This window comes from Hippopotamus amphibius, chromosome 9 (assembly GCF_030028045.1).
Source record: "Hippopotamus amphibius kiboko isolate mHipAmp2 chromosome 9, mHipAmp2.hap2, whole genome shotgun sequence".
Lineage (NCBI taxonomy): Eukaryota > Metazoa > Chordata > Mammalia > Artiodactyla > Hippopotamidae > Hippopotamus > Hippopotamus amphibius.
Window position 1 is genome coordinate 30,929,402 of NC_080194.1, and position 16,333 is coordinate 30,945,734.

At 37.1% G+C, this 16,333-nt stretch overlaps 1 protein-coding gene across 2 annotated transcripts; it reads left to right on the forward strand.

The window, feature by feature from the left end:
- The first annotated feature begins 9,289 nt into the window (after positions 1–9,289).
- PTH (parathyroid hormone) lies at positions 9,290–12,096 on the forward strand. 2 transcript variants are annotated; one of them, XM_057695450.1, is made up of 3 exons: positions 9,290–9,365; positions 11,371–11,461; positions 11,581–11,842. In XM_057695450.1, the coding sequence occupies exons 2-3, from the start codon at positions 11,376–11,378 to the stop codon at positions 11,840–11,842; spliced, it is 348 nt and encodes a 115-aa protein (XP_057551433.1). In that variant the 5' UTR covers positions 9,290–9,365; positions 11,371–11,375. The 2 variants fall into 2 exon arrangements, with proteins under 2 accessions (XP_057551433.1, XP_057551432.1); XM_057695449.1 differs by lacking the exon at positions 9,290–9,365 and adding an exon at positions 9,387–9,504 and having other exon boundaries at positions 11,581–12,096.
- Positions 12,097–16,333: the final 4,237 nt, after the last annotated feature.

Below are 16,333 nucleotides of genomic sequence, written 5' to 3' on the forward strand. Positions count from 1 at the left end.
CTGAAGGAAATTCAGGGTGGAGACCAGGAATGAGGCACTCTGTGCTTTGGAAAATGGGCAGAACAGGTCTTCAGATAGTAGTTTTCAGGAGCTGATTTTATGAGCCCAACCCTTGCATCTCCTCATATCTAGAAAAGCACTAAATCCCTACATGGTGACATCGCCTCCTCGTGACTAGCAGAAACCCCCTACAAAAAAATGTTTGATTGCATGTACTCCTTTGTCAAGAATACATTTATAGTAATCTTCCCCCCTGCTTCTTTGGAGCAGTTTCTCAGAGCTATCTGAGATGCTGTTTCCCGGGCTGCAGTGGAAAAGTGATAATAGATGATCAGAATAATCTTTTTGACTGAATTTTATTGTGTTGTCACCATTCTAATTCTGAATTTAATTCCCAAGCTTTTTTTTTTTTAGCTCTTTATTGGAGTATAATTGCTTTACACTGTTGTGCCAGTTTCTGCTGTACAACAAAGTGAATCAGCTGTATTTGTACATATATCCCCATATCCACACCCTCCCAAGACTCACTCCTATCCTCCCTATCCCACCTCTCTAAGCCATCACCAATTATCGAGTTGATCTCCCTGTGTTATGCAGCAGCCTCTCACTAGCTATCTATTTTACATTTGGTAGTGTATATATGTCAGTACTACTCTCTCACTTCATCCCAACTTCCTCTTCGCCCCCCCACCCCCACTGCCGTGTCCTCAAGTCCGTTCTCTAATCTGCATCTTTATTCTTGCCCTGCCAATGGGTTCATCAGTAGCATTTTTTTTAGATTCTATATATATGTGTTAGCATACGGTATTTCTTTTTTTCTTTCTGGCTTACTTCGTTCTGTATGACAGTCTCTAGGTCCATCCACCTCACCACAAATAACTCAATTTCATTCCTTTTTACGGCTGAGTTATATTCCATTGTATATATACGCCACACCTTCTTTATCCATTCATCTGATGGACATTTAGTTTGCTTCCATGTCCTGGCTATTGTAAATAGTGCTGCAATGAACATTGTGGTACTTGTTTTTTTTGGATTATGGTTTTCTCAGGGTATGTGCCCCGTAGTGGGATTGCTGGGTCATATGGTAGTTCTATTTTTAGTTTTTTAAGGACCCTCCATACTGTTCTCCATAGTGGCTGTACCAATTTATATTTCCACCAACAGTGAAGGAGGGTTCCCTTTCCTCTGCACCCTCTCCAGCATTTACTGTTTCTAGATATTTTTGATGATGGCCATTCTGACTGATGTGAGGTGACTTTTTTTTTTTCCCTTAAATTTCCACTCATTTATTTATCTTGGCCAGCCATGAACTTTTTTAAAAAATTAACGGACCTCACTTTTAAGAAGAGTTTTAGATTTACAGAAAATTTGACCAGGTAGCACAGAGCATTCCCATAAACCCACCCCTACACACAGTTTCCCCTGTTGTTAGCATATTAAATTAATGTGGTACACTTGTAATAATTAATGGACCAATATTGACACATTTTTATTAATCAAAAACTGTAGTTCTGTATTTAACCTGTTCAAACTGAATGATTAAATGATTTTTGTGATTGTGTTGGTATTCAATATTATCCCAATTCTCACATTTAAAAACCTACTGACTTCTCTTTAACAAATACAGTTGAAGAATCCTGTTTACTTGATGCATTAAAATACTTTCCAAAGAAAACTTTCCCAAAATTCTTGTGGACTTTTTAAATACTCCATTGAGTGAAACCTACTTATTTTTTGTTCACAGTGTTCAATATTTCTTTAGCAGTCAGATTATGCAAATTGAAAGAAGAGCAGCAGTGTTATTAAAGTGCTCCATTGCTCATAGGAACTTGTTAAATATGTTCAAAAAGAAAGAATTGGTGAAAAATGTTTCCTTTTAAGTACCTGTTCTTAAAAGGGATAACATTACTTATGAACAGGAAAAAAATTTCAGCTTGGAGTGGACAATAATTATGGCACTTGCCATAACTATCTTTTCCAATGGATTTCATCCCTTAAAGAATTTGATCCTTTTACATGCATAGTCCTAAATACTTACCCAGCATGAAAACAAGTGAGATCATCATGTGGTCATCATGTGTAGTATTGAAGAAGAGGGGAATCAGAATTGATGACAATATTCTTTTTTGTTAATGGGTAACAATTTAAAAAGTCATTGATCAAGAGATGAAATGTAATTCTGAAGAAAGAGAAAAGCAGTTCATACCATGAAAGATGATATTATGTGCTTCAACAAATCAAATTTAAAGAGCAGTTCTTGGAGTTGACTTTATTCCAGTACATGTTTAGGATACCCGCTCGTGTGATAATCTTGAGCACATTTTCTCATTAACATATGTTCAATCCAGAAAAGACTGAAATAATTGAGATGTGGCCACTGTAGAAGCTATGTTACAGTGTAATTGGAACATAGACTGTAACTGCAAGGAAACTTATAAGCAAATTCTACAAGATAAGAACTATTAAGAAAAGCCAAATCATTAGAAAGAGGTATGAAATTCAGATAAACGCAAATAATTTTTACTGCACATATGTCCCATGCAATATCTTTTTAAATCTCAGTGTACATTTGCATAGGTGATTAGAAATAATTCAGATTTAACTGGTTGTCCTATGGGGGTTTTTTAATTCCTTTTTTTTTTTTTTTTTGGCCACACCACACAGCTTGTGGGATCTTAGTTCCCTGACCATGGATGGATTGAACCCAGGCCCTCAGCAGTGAACGCACGGGGTCCTAACCTCTGGACCACCAGGGAATTCCCTAATTCCTTTTTTAAAACTGTGGAAAAAACATTTAACATGAGAGTTACACTCTTAATAAAACTTTAAGTATAGAATATACTATTGTTGACTGGTGTTCTGTGTTTTATTACTGAACTTGGTGAACCTAGTGACGTCAGGATCTGAACTCAGGTCTTCTGACACCATATCTAGTGCTCTTTCCGCTATGACCTTCCCTCTAATTGATTTTGAAAACTAACCAGCCACATGAGTTTGTTTGGAATTGTTTCACAGTGACTTTTTCATACTTTACTGGTGCCCTGGACATCTGGAGAATGTTCCTGGCAGGGAAATATAGAATCTCATTTTCACGCCTTTCTTTGCCCCCATTAGATCATTCTTCTAGACAATTTGTTGAGTTAGGCCATGCTGAAGACTCTCTTCATTGTTGAAAGATGAAATCAATAGCATTCTAGGTTAAGGCTTTAGATCAGCTCTCTGATGTTTGAAATGCCATGCAATGAGCTTGAAAGGGGGACACAGAAAGCTACAAACTGGAATTACATGACTTTAACAGGATTCATGAAAATAATTAGTATTGTTACTGGTGATTTTCATCAATACCAGGTATGCAGTTGCCTAAGTTCATATATATTATTCTATGTGAGCCTCACAGTAACTCTGTGGAGTAGTTTACGTCTATTTTTTTGTAGAAATTAAGGTTCTGTGCTACAATGACTTGGGTTGTGCAACTAAGAAGTGCCAGACCTTTACCCTCGTCTTCCGTATTCAGATCCTGAGTGTTTGCACTGCATAGTGCTGCTAGGTGAATATGAGAAGAGCACAGCTTCTAGGGCTGCCTGTCAGTTTAACTTGCATTGGAGTGCAGTTGGCAATCACACTTGACACTTTTTATTACCAACAATACAAAGACACACTTAGTTTTAGTTTAAATTTTACAATTCCTTTTGCAATTAGCAAATTCAAAATGAAATTTATGAATACCGTAACTGCCTACTGCCTCAGAATTCTTTGCACTTTGGGGGGCTGGGCTAGTAGATCGTGGAGGAAGAGAGCAGATAGAACCCAGGAGCTCAACTCTTTCCATATTTACTACTGGGGACTCCTGGAATGAGGTGGACCCATGTGAGAGAGTGGACAAAGGGACACTTTCCTTTCAGATTTATATTCAACATACATTTTTGGAATGCCAACTACAGTCAAAACACTTTCACATATGATAGCTCATCTCTGAAAGCTCCTAACTAAAAGGAGTGAAGGCAGTATTCTACTATGAGATGTAGAATTTGAGATCTGAAAAGTTAAGATGCTCTAACTTTCAAAAATCAAGGGAAAAAAAAGTTCAGGGAAATGATTGTGAGCAGAGAAATTGCTAGTTTCTTTTTTTTTTTTTTTATTGGAATATAGTTGCTTTACAATTTTGTGTTAGTTTCTACTGTACAGCAAAGTGAATCAGCTGCTTCTTGACTGGCTGATTTTAGGTGCTCAACAAATCTTTACTATGCTGGATTGAAACGATAATTTAGACTGACGTGTTGGCATTCCGAACTCAGACTCTGAGCACCCAGATCACTTGACTTAAAGCTTCACTAGTGGGAAACCACTACCCCCATCTTGCTTTATTTTCCCCACACTATTTTAAAACATAAAGAAGGAATCAAGGTACACAGCCTATTGGCTTCAGTTGACTATTGGAAAGAGATGTGAAAGACACTGTGGTTTTTTTTTCTGATGTCATAAATTGCATATAATATTCTACCAAGGGTAAAGGGAAAATGGAGCAGAACTAAGAATCTGTTCCAAGGGAAGATTCACATTTACTGAGGAAAACATATTGTCTATACTCCAAATGAGAACACTTGGTCTGAAAAGTATGAGAACATTTATGAGACAATAGAAAACGAATATTTAGAATTAGCAGTGACATCAGTGGTCTGGTCAGCTCACTGAAAAGGGTCATTAAAAATGTGAGATTTTACTTCTTCATTAAATTGCTATGGCTGTCCAACTTCCTTATGGTTCCAAAATAAAAATGAAAACTCTCAAAGCCTACTTTCCCCCCACCTCCATTTCTTTAAGAAACAAAGGGTAGAATTAAATCTCAGGAGGCTTTAGAATGAGGAACATTCAAGAACTTGTTCCAATCTTTACCTGTGTCACGAGAACATTACAGAGACACCTGCACAACTAGAAATCTTTTCAATCAATAAAGATCCAAAGGCTTCCCCAAGTGACACCCTGCTTTACACTGTGACAAGACAGAGACATTCCTCGCTGTATTTACGAAGACTCTCTAATCCCAGGCATCCAGAAACTTATTATTTACCCTCTGTCCCCACCTGCACAGATGCTTCTTTCTGACTACGAAAACAGTGCATGTCATCTTATTCTTCCATTCCACATAAACATGGAGAAGGCTGTAAACACATGCAAGGATGGACACATTGATAGAATGGACAAAACGCGACAAGTAGTATTTTATTTGTGAAGGTAGCTGCATATTTCATCTTTGAAGGGCTGCTCAGGTATAATGTATCCAAGGGTTTATAACAGTTCATACATGTAAAGAGATTAATGGCTTATTAAATACTGCCTATCAGAGAACCACACTCACGATGGTCGTCAATAAAAGGTTACGGAGAAAGAAAAGAACTGAATATTACCAAAAAAATGTGGAAAATTCAACAGTTATTATATGCTGTTCTTTAAAATATTTTTACTCATTGTCTCTAATGATGGCAACGTCTGAAGGCTGGTGAGTGGGAGGGAGGAAAATTGTGTCTGACAGATCCAGAATTCAGTAGCTCAATATCCCACAGGAGGGCTTAAAGCAAAAGAGTAGGTCAACTGTTAAGATAGTCACCAACCGATCTGTCGACAAAACATTGAATTAGGAGAACTATAGCTGGATTTCCCAGCCCTGGAAGTTTCTTCTTGATGTTAAGTCCCCAAAGCCATACTAATTCCCATTGAACAAACAGAAGGAGAAAATATCAGTCTCAAATTAAACCTCCCATAATGCAAGAGGAAATAACACATGGCCCTTTATCCTTCCCAAATGGGAGGATTACAGTAGGTTGTCTGACCTTAGCTTCAGAGAACTTGAGAGCGCTAAGAAAGGCTGAGCTTTTCGAAGCAAAAAGCTGTGCTCAGCTTTTCTCTGTCACTGTGGCATCAGTCGCTTGTACCCACATGGCCCTTAGCCCTCTTATTTCTAAATGGTTTCCTTTTATCTAATGCCTCCAGTCCCAGAGGCTGATGGTTCAGATAAACTATGTGCCAAATCTTGGCAGCTATATCTCTTCTTTGTGGGAAGGTCAAAGTAGTACTTTACAAAATCTGAAGGACACAAAATGTTATTAATGCACACATGAGTTTAGAGAGGACTACAAGGTAAAACTCCTAGGCACACACACAGAAGCTTTCCATAATCTGTACCATACTTACTTTTTTAGGGTCGTTACCCATCTCCCCTCTCCTCCCACTAGCATATATTCAGTCTTCACTGCCTCCATGCCTTTGCACGTGCTGTTTCTTCTTGTCCTTTCTCACCTTCTCTGATGGAAAACTCAAATTCATCCTTGAGAATACTTAAGCTTCTCAGTAAAACAGCTTGCAAGAACTCCAAGGAAATTAGTCACTTCTTCCTCTGTGCTTTTTCATAAGCCTCTGTTAATATGGCTATTATAACACCTATGATATTATATTCCAATTTGTGTGTCAAATTTCAGGACAAGGATCATGTCTCAATCATTTACTGATTAACATGGCCTCTGGCAGATATCTGGTATATACTCAATGCATTTTTTGAATGAATAAATTTTGTCTGTTTTCTTTATTTTTCTGTAAAACTAGTTTAATAATGTTGTTGTCTTCCATAGGGCAATTTATTCTTTTTTTTTAATAGCAATAGCTTTCAAACTTTAATACTCATCTGAATCTCCTAAGGACTATATTAAAATTTAGATTGCCGGGCCCCATGCCCAGACTTTCTTTCTTTCTTTCTTTTTAATACATCTTTATTGGAATATAATCGCTTTCCAATGTTGTGTTAGTTTCTGCTGTACAACAAAGTGAATCAGCTATATTTATACATACATTCCCATATCCCCTCCCTCTTGAACCTCCCTCCCATCCTCCCCATCCCACCCCTCTAGGTCATCACAAGGCACAAAGCCGATCTCCCTGTGCTATGCAGCAGCTTCCCTCTAGGTATCTATTTTAAAATTGGTAGTGTATATATGCCAACGCTATTCTCTCACTATGTCCCAGCCTCCCCTTCCCCTCTGTGTCCTCAAGTCTGTTCTCTACTTCTGCATCTTTATTCTTATCCTGTCACTAGGTTCACCAGTACCCTTTTTCTAGATTCCATATATCTGCATTAGCATAGGGTATTTGTTTTTCTCTTTCTTATTTCACTTTGTATAACAGATCCTAGGTCCATCCACATCACTACAAATAACTCAATTTCATTCCTTTTTATGGCTGATTAGTATTCCATGGTATATATGTGCCATATCTTCTTTATCCATTATCTGTTGATGGACACTTAGGTTGCTTCCATGTCCTGGCTATTGTAACTAGTGCTGCAATGAACATTGTGGTACATGTATCTTTTTGAATTATGGTTTTCTCAGGGTATATGCCCAGTAGTGGAATGGGCAATTTATTCTTAAATAATCGTAATAAGAGGAAGACAGTAAAAGCACTAATTGCATTACTCCTGGAAGGCTGTCAGTTATATCAAACTTACCCAAAGTAGTAGGGAAAATCTCCAAATTAAAATGTTAAACATGGCTTTATAATAACAATAAAAAATGTGTTTATAAACCCATTTGTTTTTCCAATTCTCCTTCTCAACAGAGTATAACGAAAAATGATACACAAATATCAGGTTTAGACTTTGCATCAGAAGAGGTCTTTTAAAGGATCAAAACAATAGATTTTTTTTTTTAGTTGAAAGTTATCTAGTTCAGCTCTATGCTCTATATGAATCTCTATGCTATCTCTGACAAATGCTCACCCAGCTTCTATTTGAACACTTTCAGTGATTGCGAACTCACTATTTAGGAAGTAATTATAATTTTGACAATTATAATATCCAAGTTGAGCCCAAATCTGCCTTCCTGTAATCTTTAGCCATTGGACTCAGTGCTTCCTTCTTAAACCACAGAAAATATTCCTTCTTCCTTAGGGAAGCCCTATAAAGAATTAAAAACAGCTATATCATCATCCCAAGTCTTTTCTTTTCCACACTTTTCCAGTTTTATTCAACTCCTTCTGATATGTCATGTTTATCAACATTTTCACCATTCTGGTTCACATCCTCCCAGACATATTGCAGTTTGTCTCTAACACTTCTGAAATGGAGCCTGGAACAATACTCCAAGTGAGGTTTGCTCAGTGTAGAGGATTTCTCAGAGCAGCACTAGCACTTATCTTTCATTCTAGCCTCTGTACAGGTATTTTAAATTTGGACTGGCTCTTACTTGATGTAGAGTCAAACCTTGGCAAGAGTTAGCAGGAAAGAGGATAACATGAAGCATGGGTAGGAGTAGAGCTAAGAGAACTGATCCAATTCTGGGGCTTTAGTTGAGAGGCAAGCTGCCTAAACAAACCCTAGATATACTGGGGGTTCAAGGGGTTTTGATCGATAGATAGGGACCAGCCTTTAGCAATATTTGAAATTAGACAGGTGGCAGCATCTTACCTCCATTAGGTTTTGGAGAAGGTCCTCCATCACCAGGTGAGGAACATGAGAAACAAGACCCAACTCCTGGGCAAAGAGGCTGCAAAAAGTTAGGCAAATTACAGTCAGGAAGACTGGGGTTCAAAGAAGGGCTACATTTCTAAGGGGAAACTGAGGTAGTAAGAATCAAAATAGCTCTGGAATCATAAAGACCTTTGTTGAACTGCATCTTCTCTGCTTTCCAAACCTCAGTTTTCGCATGTGAAAATGTGGCTAATAATAGTATTTACTCTAAAGGATTGCTGTGAATACTTAGTTGGATAATATATATAAAGTCTGGCACATAGTTACTGCTTTTCAAATGTTTTTATTGAAAATTAAAATAAAAAGAGATAAACTATAAGTTAAATGAATTTTAAAATAACTTCACTTTTGAAGCCTTTAAAATTAATTATGTACTAAGAGCATATTCTCAAAACATTTTTAACACTTCCTTTAAGAAAAGCACTGTAACTATTTTTTTGAAAGATGATCAGGAGAGATATGGATTGGCTTGTAAAGTAAGCATAATGTAATATGATTCATTATAATCCTCAAAATAATTGTGCCAATATTATGGTTATAAGAAATATACTTATTTTCAGATTTTACTTTCAAATAAGATGATGACTTTACCATAAATGTCTGAAATCAGTCTTTTTTGTAATATAAATTCATTAATCCAGTTAGAATTACAATTCACTATTTGTTAGAAATCTTTGCATAGATCCTTTTCCCAGCCCCACACTGTTTTCCTTTTAATATCCAATTATCTAAAATTTAAGAGGAATGAGCACCGCCCCATGGGAGTGTGTGTGCTGCTCTGATCCTATAGTTAAAATTCAGAGAATTGGGAGTGACGTCATCTGTAACAATAAAAAAGCTTCTCTTGGTGTGTGGAAGACCTATATATAAAGTCACATTTAAGGGTCTACAGCTCAGTTCATCAGCTTTCTCAGGTTTACTCAACTTTGAGACAGCATCAGCTGCTAATACACCTGAAAGAAGATCCTGTCCTAAGACATTGTGTGGTGAGTAACCTTTATTTTCTCTTTTAAATTTCACATGAGTTCTTTTCTATGATCGAGCAATTATTTAACGTGTACCATTTTCTAGCAATGCCATGCTGTTCGTTCAAGGTAAAATGTTAAGGGAGGGTTTGAGTTATATTTAATATAAAAATGCCTCAATAAAAAATAAATGTATGCTACTAAAATATTGTCAAATCATTTATTTTTGTGACTAAAGTCTTTTGAGAGGCCTTGCTTTTTAAAACTCATCTGAAATGACATAAAAAATAATTAAAATTTGGCATGATGTGCTTTAATGATATCATTAAAATTTTAAATAAAACAGCCTAATGAGAAATGAATAATTCTGATTTAAATAGTCAATGTAAATTTATTTTTCTGAGTTAAAATTCCATTTTTCCTGCAGAATATTCTCATAGAGAGCTCAATCTGTGTACTATAGTTGAAGAAACTCAATTTTACTGCTGAATATTTATTCCCTTTATGAAAAGCCTTTTCTAATTTTCTATTCTGAAAACCGTACATGAATTTTAAGGATGTTTTACAACCATTTTTCAGCTTTTTAAATGACATTCTTGTAAGAACCTCATCTCTCTACTAAGAACAAGGAAGCAAGGCAGAGGCACTAGGTGAATGTGACAAAGCTAGAACTGGACACCAAGGCTCCTGTCCTCTGGCTACAATGATTGTTTCTAACATAAACCAAAAATGAAGAATATTCATTTGTTGCTCCTTCAGTACCTTTATACTGCACAGCGAAAATAAATACAGTAGATTATCATGTTCCTTATGCTACTTCTAAATGATGCAGTTTCCCTTTAAAATATGAGTACATAGGCACCCTATGTGCATGTTAAAACGGAGAACATTAAGTATTAAGAAAAGGCACTTCTATGATAAAAGGCTTTGCAATTGTTGAAATGCAGATTAAGGTAAGACTTTTCTATTTTGAGATGAAACACTTAAAAGGAAAAGAGGAAAATACCAAAAATTATACTCAAACAAAATTGTTAATAAAATAAGATGAAAAGATACAGACAAGCACTTTATATAGAGTCAAAGCTCTAAATTCATATAAAAAGTAATTAATTAGATTTATTAATTTTAAATGCTTTGACACATTCTTTTTAATGGTAGGAGAAGTATGTGTTAATTTAGTAAAAATATCTGTCAGAGCCTATTAATTTGGCATTTATGGTTATCATTGCATTGAAAGGAAGTTTACTTATGAAAAAGAAATTTGCTAAGTAAACAAACACTGTTGACAATTTACCTAATTAAAAGAAATAGGGACTTCCCTGGTGGGCCAGTGGGTAAAACTCCACGCACCCAATGCAGGGAGCCTGGGTTCAATCCCTGGTCGGGGAACTAGATCTGCATGCATGCCACAACTAAGACTCAGCGCAGCCTAAATAAATAAATTAATTAATTAATTAATTAAATAAATAAGAAGTAGCCATTTTCAAGCAAATTATAAGCATTTAGTTATAACTAACACAGAATGTGGGAGGAAATTCTAAAGAGTAAGCTTTTTCATTCTTCATGTAGCTTAAATTCATATATTAAAACTTGCACAAGAACTCTCAAAAAGATACCTAAGAAAGTAAAACTAATCTGTCTAATTTCTAAGCCAAATTGTGTGTATACATAATATATACTAATTATGTGTCTATATAATATATACTTATATGTACTGTAAAATAAAGAGGCTGATTCCAAAAGTCTCTCATGCAAGACAATCCAGCTTGTTACTGTCACACTCTGTGCAAAGTTGTATGATTATAAATATAAACTACTATAAATTTAATTGTATAGTTTGGAATATTAAAAATATTTTAAATGCCTCCATTTCACTTTTTCTTTTAGTGAAGATGATGTCTGCAAAAGACATGGTTAAAGTAATGGTTGTGATGTTTGCGGTTTGTTTTCTTGCAAGATCGGATGGGAAGTCTGTTAAGTAAGTACCGTAGTCTGTTCTGCACAGTGAGGGCTTGGGAATTGGATTTTTATGGTCGGCTTTATGATTTGGAAGAGGGGAGCTAATGGAGTGATGCTCTCTGATTCTGTTCCCTCCAGGAAGAGATCTGTGAGTGAAATACAGCTTATGCATAACCTGGGCAAACACCTGAGCTCCATGGAAAGAGTGGAATGGCTGCGGAAGAAGCTGCAGGATGTGCACAACTTTGTTGCTCTCGGAACTTCTGTAGCTTACAGAGATGGTAGTTCCCAGAGACCCCGAAAAAAGGAAGACAATGTCCTGGTTGAAAGCCATCAAAAAAGTCTTGGAGAAGCAGACAAAGCTGATGTGGATGTATTAATTAAAGCTAAACCCCAGTGAAAACAGATATGATCCGAGCACTGCTCTAGACAGCATAGGGCAACAATATTACATGCTGCTAAGGTTTTCAAGCTCTATTCAGATCAAGTGCCAATATTTCTAATATTACCAAACTCTGTGTGTAATCTATTGCTAGCTGTGATAGCTGCAATTTTAATTGATTATTTTGATTATACTTTTATTCATCTAAGAGCTCTTTTAATAACTATTTCTATTGATGCTAAATAAATGAAGTTAAGTATTTCTCCCTTGTTATAAAAATATCTTTTGGTCCTGAGTAACACCAATATGTTTAAATTGATTGTGACTAAGAAGAACAACACAAGATGTTTTTCTAACCATATGTTTCACATTCTGATATTTTGAAATTATCCTTTTAATATTATCAAAGTACCAGTTCCCTGAATCATCACTAGCTAGAAACTATTGTCCTCTTCATTTCAGGAAGGGAAATGAAATGCTCAGCAAGGAAAGGCAGAAAGTGGTCTGAAACTTGGCAAAAGCATTTGCCTATACACAAAGCCACTGGTCATATTCCTAGTCTGGACCCCAAATTGTAAGGAATAGAATTTTTCTGATTAATAGAATATAACTTTGTTCATTTGTCCTTCCTCATGCATTTCTAACAAAATGGACTGACTTAACCAAAGACAATCTAGAATATCAACTGCCATGATGGGGAACTTTTGAAATCCCCAAACTCAATTTTCTTAAAATCAAATTGGACTACCACAGCTCTAAGATTCCCAAAACTGAATGAAATACCTATTTAATTGGTATTTTGAGGCCTCCAAATATCACCAGGACTCTATAATCGCCTCTCTGCAAAATAGGATTTTAAGATTAACTGAGGCAAACGAGCAATTAAAGAAAGATAAAATGGCTTCGGACGCCTCATGCTTCTCTTCCCTGGCTCCCTATGCTCAGGCTTCCCCTCCAGCACCATCTTCCTCCTTCCCTTCTCTACCGCCCACATCTCCTCTACACCCTCAGCACCCCCACTAATTCTCTTGCTGAACTTTCCTGTTTCTTTGAAACCCTCCCCACTCTCTTTTCCTCTGAACTTATCAGAACCTGTCCCCTTAAATTAAGCCTTCTGGGGAGGGAATATGGGGATATGTGTATAAAAACAGTTGATTGAACCTGGTGTACCCCCAAAAAAAATAAAATAAAATAAAATAAAATAAAATAAAAAAAAAAAAAAAAATTAAGCCTTCTGAGGATCCAGAGGCTAAACCTTGAATTTCTTATATTCCCCAGACTAAAGCTGAACTGTGAGCCATAGTCAAAGATTTTCCTAAAGTAACCAAATATCTTCACAGATTTGCTGAGGAATTTAATATAGTCTTTCAAACTTGTCAACCTTGTTTCTCTGACTTAAATCAATTAGTTCTTATGCTTGTTGGTAAAGGCCCGGCCCAGCACCACATGAAAACTGCTATTTGGGCAAATCCTGAAAGGTCTCTAGAATTACAACTGAGAGACCAGCTTGCTAATTTATTATACGATCAAGCTTGGACAGTTGCTAGGCAACTTCATGGAGCAATTCCGGGGGCTTTCCAAAGCCTGTTGATTGCAGCAAAATTTAGGTTTGCACAAAAAAATCTGATGAATCTGTTTATGACTATTACGATTGACTTCAGGTTACTTTTAAAGAAAATTCTGGTCTTCCTTCAGATGTTTATTCCACCTGGGTAGCTTTTAACTCTATATTTATTAATGGGCTGAACCAGGACCTTTCCCTTCTAGTAAAACGGATCAGGTTGGAATGGGAAACTATGTCCACGCCAGACTTAGTTAATCTGACAAACTTGCTCTCTTGCAATCTAGATGATTCACCTAAAAGAAAGACCAGTAGGGAATTCCCTGGCTGCCCAGTGGTTAGGACTCCACGCTTTCACTGCCATGGCCTGGGTTCGATCCCTGGTCGGGGAACAAAGATCCCAAAAGCTGCGCAGGGTGGCAAACAAAACAAAAAAAACAAAACAAAACAAAAAAACCCCTAAAATTCTTCAACTCCAGCAAATAAAAGCCCCTAAACAAAAACAAAACCCTCTTAGTTTCTGCTATTATTGCAAAGAGCTAGGACACTGGAAAAGAGATTGTTATACTTTTAAGTGCTTTAGGCTCAGCCCTCTAACAAGCCTTTCCAATGTCCTCCCAGTTCTCAATGATAGGGCTCTTAATCTGCTTGGAGAAACATTTCTCCAGATTGGGTATGAATCTCTTCCAGTCCTAACTGACACCAGAGCCACACTCTCAGTGCTCAACCCCACTACTGTAAAATAGCCCCTGCCTCACACTATAACAGTTCAAATAGTGGGGATCTCTAATCAACCTCAAGAGATGCCTGTCTCTGAACCTATTTCCTTTTGTTTGGCCCTTTAAGAGAGATACACCCTTTTCTCCTTATTTCCTTAACCCCATCCATCTATCAGGCTGAGACTTAGAGAAATATCATGCTGGAATTTCTTTCTTCCAAAGGGGAAAAAAAAAAATCATAAAGGGAATTCCATGGAGGTCCAATGGTTAGGACTTTGTGCTTTCACTGCTGAGGGCCCTGGTCAGGGAACTAAGATCCCACAAGCCACACGGATCAGAAAAAAGAAAAGAAAAGAAAAAAGAAAATCCACAAAGGGAGAAATAATTCTAGAACTTGAGAGTAGTCATTAAAGTAACCAACCAGGTGAATTAAATAACCCCTTGACATCTTTTATTTGCTTCATCTCTAATGATTCTAGAGCTGATTCTGGAAACACTGACAATTTGTCCCTATTGATTCAGCTATCATCCTCCTTACGGGCAAAATCTCCAACTGATATTGGCAAAATTCACAGCACATCTCCCATCAAGACTCAAATAGATCTCTCAAAACTTCTGCTCAGAATTAATCAATATTCTGTAAGTAAAGAATCACTTCTAAGCATAATGCCCATAATAGAAGATTACGAGGCTCGAGGCATCCTTATTCCTTGCTCTAGGCCCTGTAATACTCCCATTTTCCTAGTGAGGAAACCTAAGGGCGGAGGGTGGATGCTTGCCTAGGACCTTTGAGCAATAAACAACGTCATTATCCCTCAACACACTGTTGTTCCTAATACCCATTATTAATATGCACTGCGAGTATTCATTGCCACTGGAAACGATTTCTTTACTGTAATTGATTTATGCAGTACATTCTTAAGTATTCCAGTTGAAACTAACCAATACCTTTTTTACTTCACTTGGGAAGAAAAACAATTCACATGGCCAGTAGTGCCTCAGGCCTTACTTATTCTCACAAATCCTGAAGGCTTATCCAGGTGATAAGTTCCCTAGAAGTTCTATTTTGTTGTAATATGTGGATGAAATCTCTGTGCTCTCCTTCTCAAGCCTCTTCACTGGAAGACAGATCCATTTGCTAAAGCTTTTAGCCTTAAAGGGACATAAGATTGTCAAGGAAAAAATACAGTTTGCCCAAACACAGGTTTGATACCTAAGTATGAGGCATCTGATATCAGAACAAGGGCCACACCCAGATCCAAAATAAACTTCCTGGTGTCCTAAGTTTCCAAAACCTCAAACTAAGTGCCAGCTGTTAGTTGTTTGTTGCCAAAATTGGATTCCAGATTTCTCTTTTATGACCAAAACTCTGTATGTTTCACTAAACAATAACAACTCCAACCAGTTTGTTGGGAAGAACCAGACAACACAGATTTTAAGGCCTTAAAGGAGAGTTTGATGAACCTGCCTCTGTTTGGGCATCACAGTTATCAAATTCCCTTTTTCCTTTTGTATATGAAAAGGAAGGGACTGCCCTGGGGGTACTCCCCCAAAAACACAAGGACCACCATTGGCCCATAGGGTATTATAGCCAGTAACTGGACCCTGTGGCTTGGGGATGCTCTTCTTGCCTTGGAGCGATTACTGTCCCTGCCCTTTTGGTTAAGGCCACCAGGAAAGTTATTGTGGGATCCTCGTTACCCATTTTTCTACCTCATGCAGTAGAAGTCCTCCACAATTCTCATCACACTCAAGCCGCCTCACCTTCTATGAAGACTTTTTGTTAACTACTCCTCATGTAACTCTTTTACAGCATAATAACTTTAATCCTGGTACTCTTCTTCCCTCCATCACTAACCACATCCCTCATAACTGCTTAACACTGATGGATCACCACCTGACTGCTGGTGATGATCTACAGGCAATTCCCCTGGGGTAACACTGGTTCCTCATGGTTCACTGATGGTTCGTATTTAAAAGGTGACAGTGGCAAATATTGTGCTGTGTAGTCTATTGCAACTCCTTTTAATATTAATGAGGCAGCATCTAAACCTATGACTACTTTGGCCCAACAGCCTGAATTACGCATTGTTACACAGGCTTGTACTTTAGTCAAGGGCAAAACTTCTAATATTTACACTGATAGCAGATATGCTTTCAGAGTAGCTCGTGATTTTTGAATGTTTTGGAAGCAACCTGGCTTCCTTTCTTCCAGTGGATATAAAATTT

Excerpts from the sequence above, each read along its gene's own strand:
- PTH (XM_057695450.1), top strand. The coding sequence starts at position 11,376 with ATGATGTCTGCAAAAGACATGGTTAAAGTAATGGTTGTGATGTTTGCG. Across the intron at positions 11,462-11,580 it reads TCGGATGGGAAGTCTGTTAA|GAAGAGATCTGTGAGTGAAA; the intron begins GTAAGTACCGTA and ends TGTTCCCTCCAG.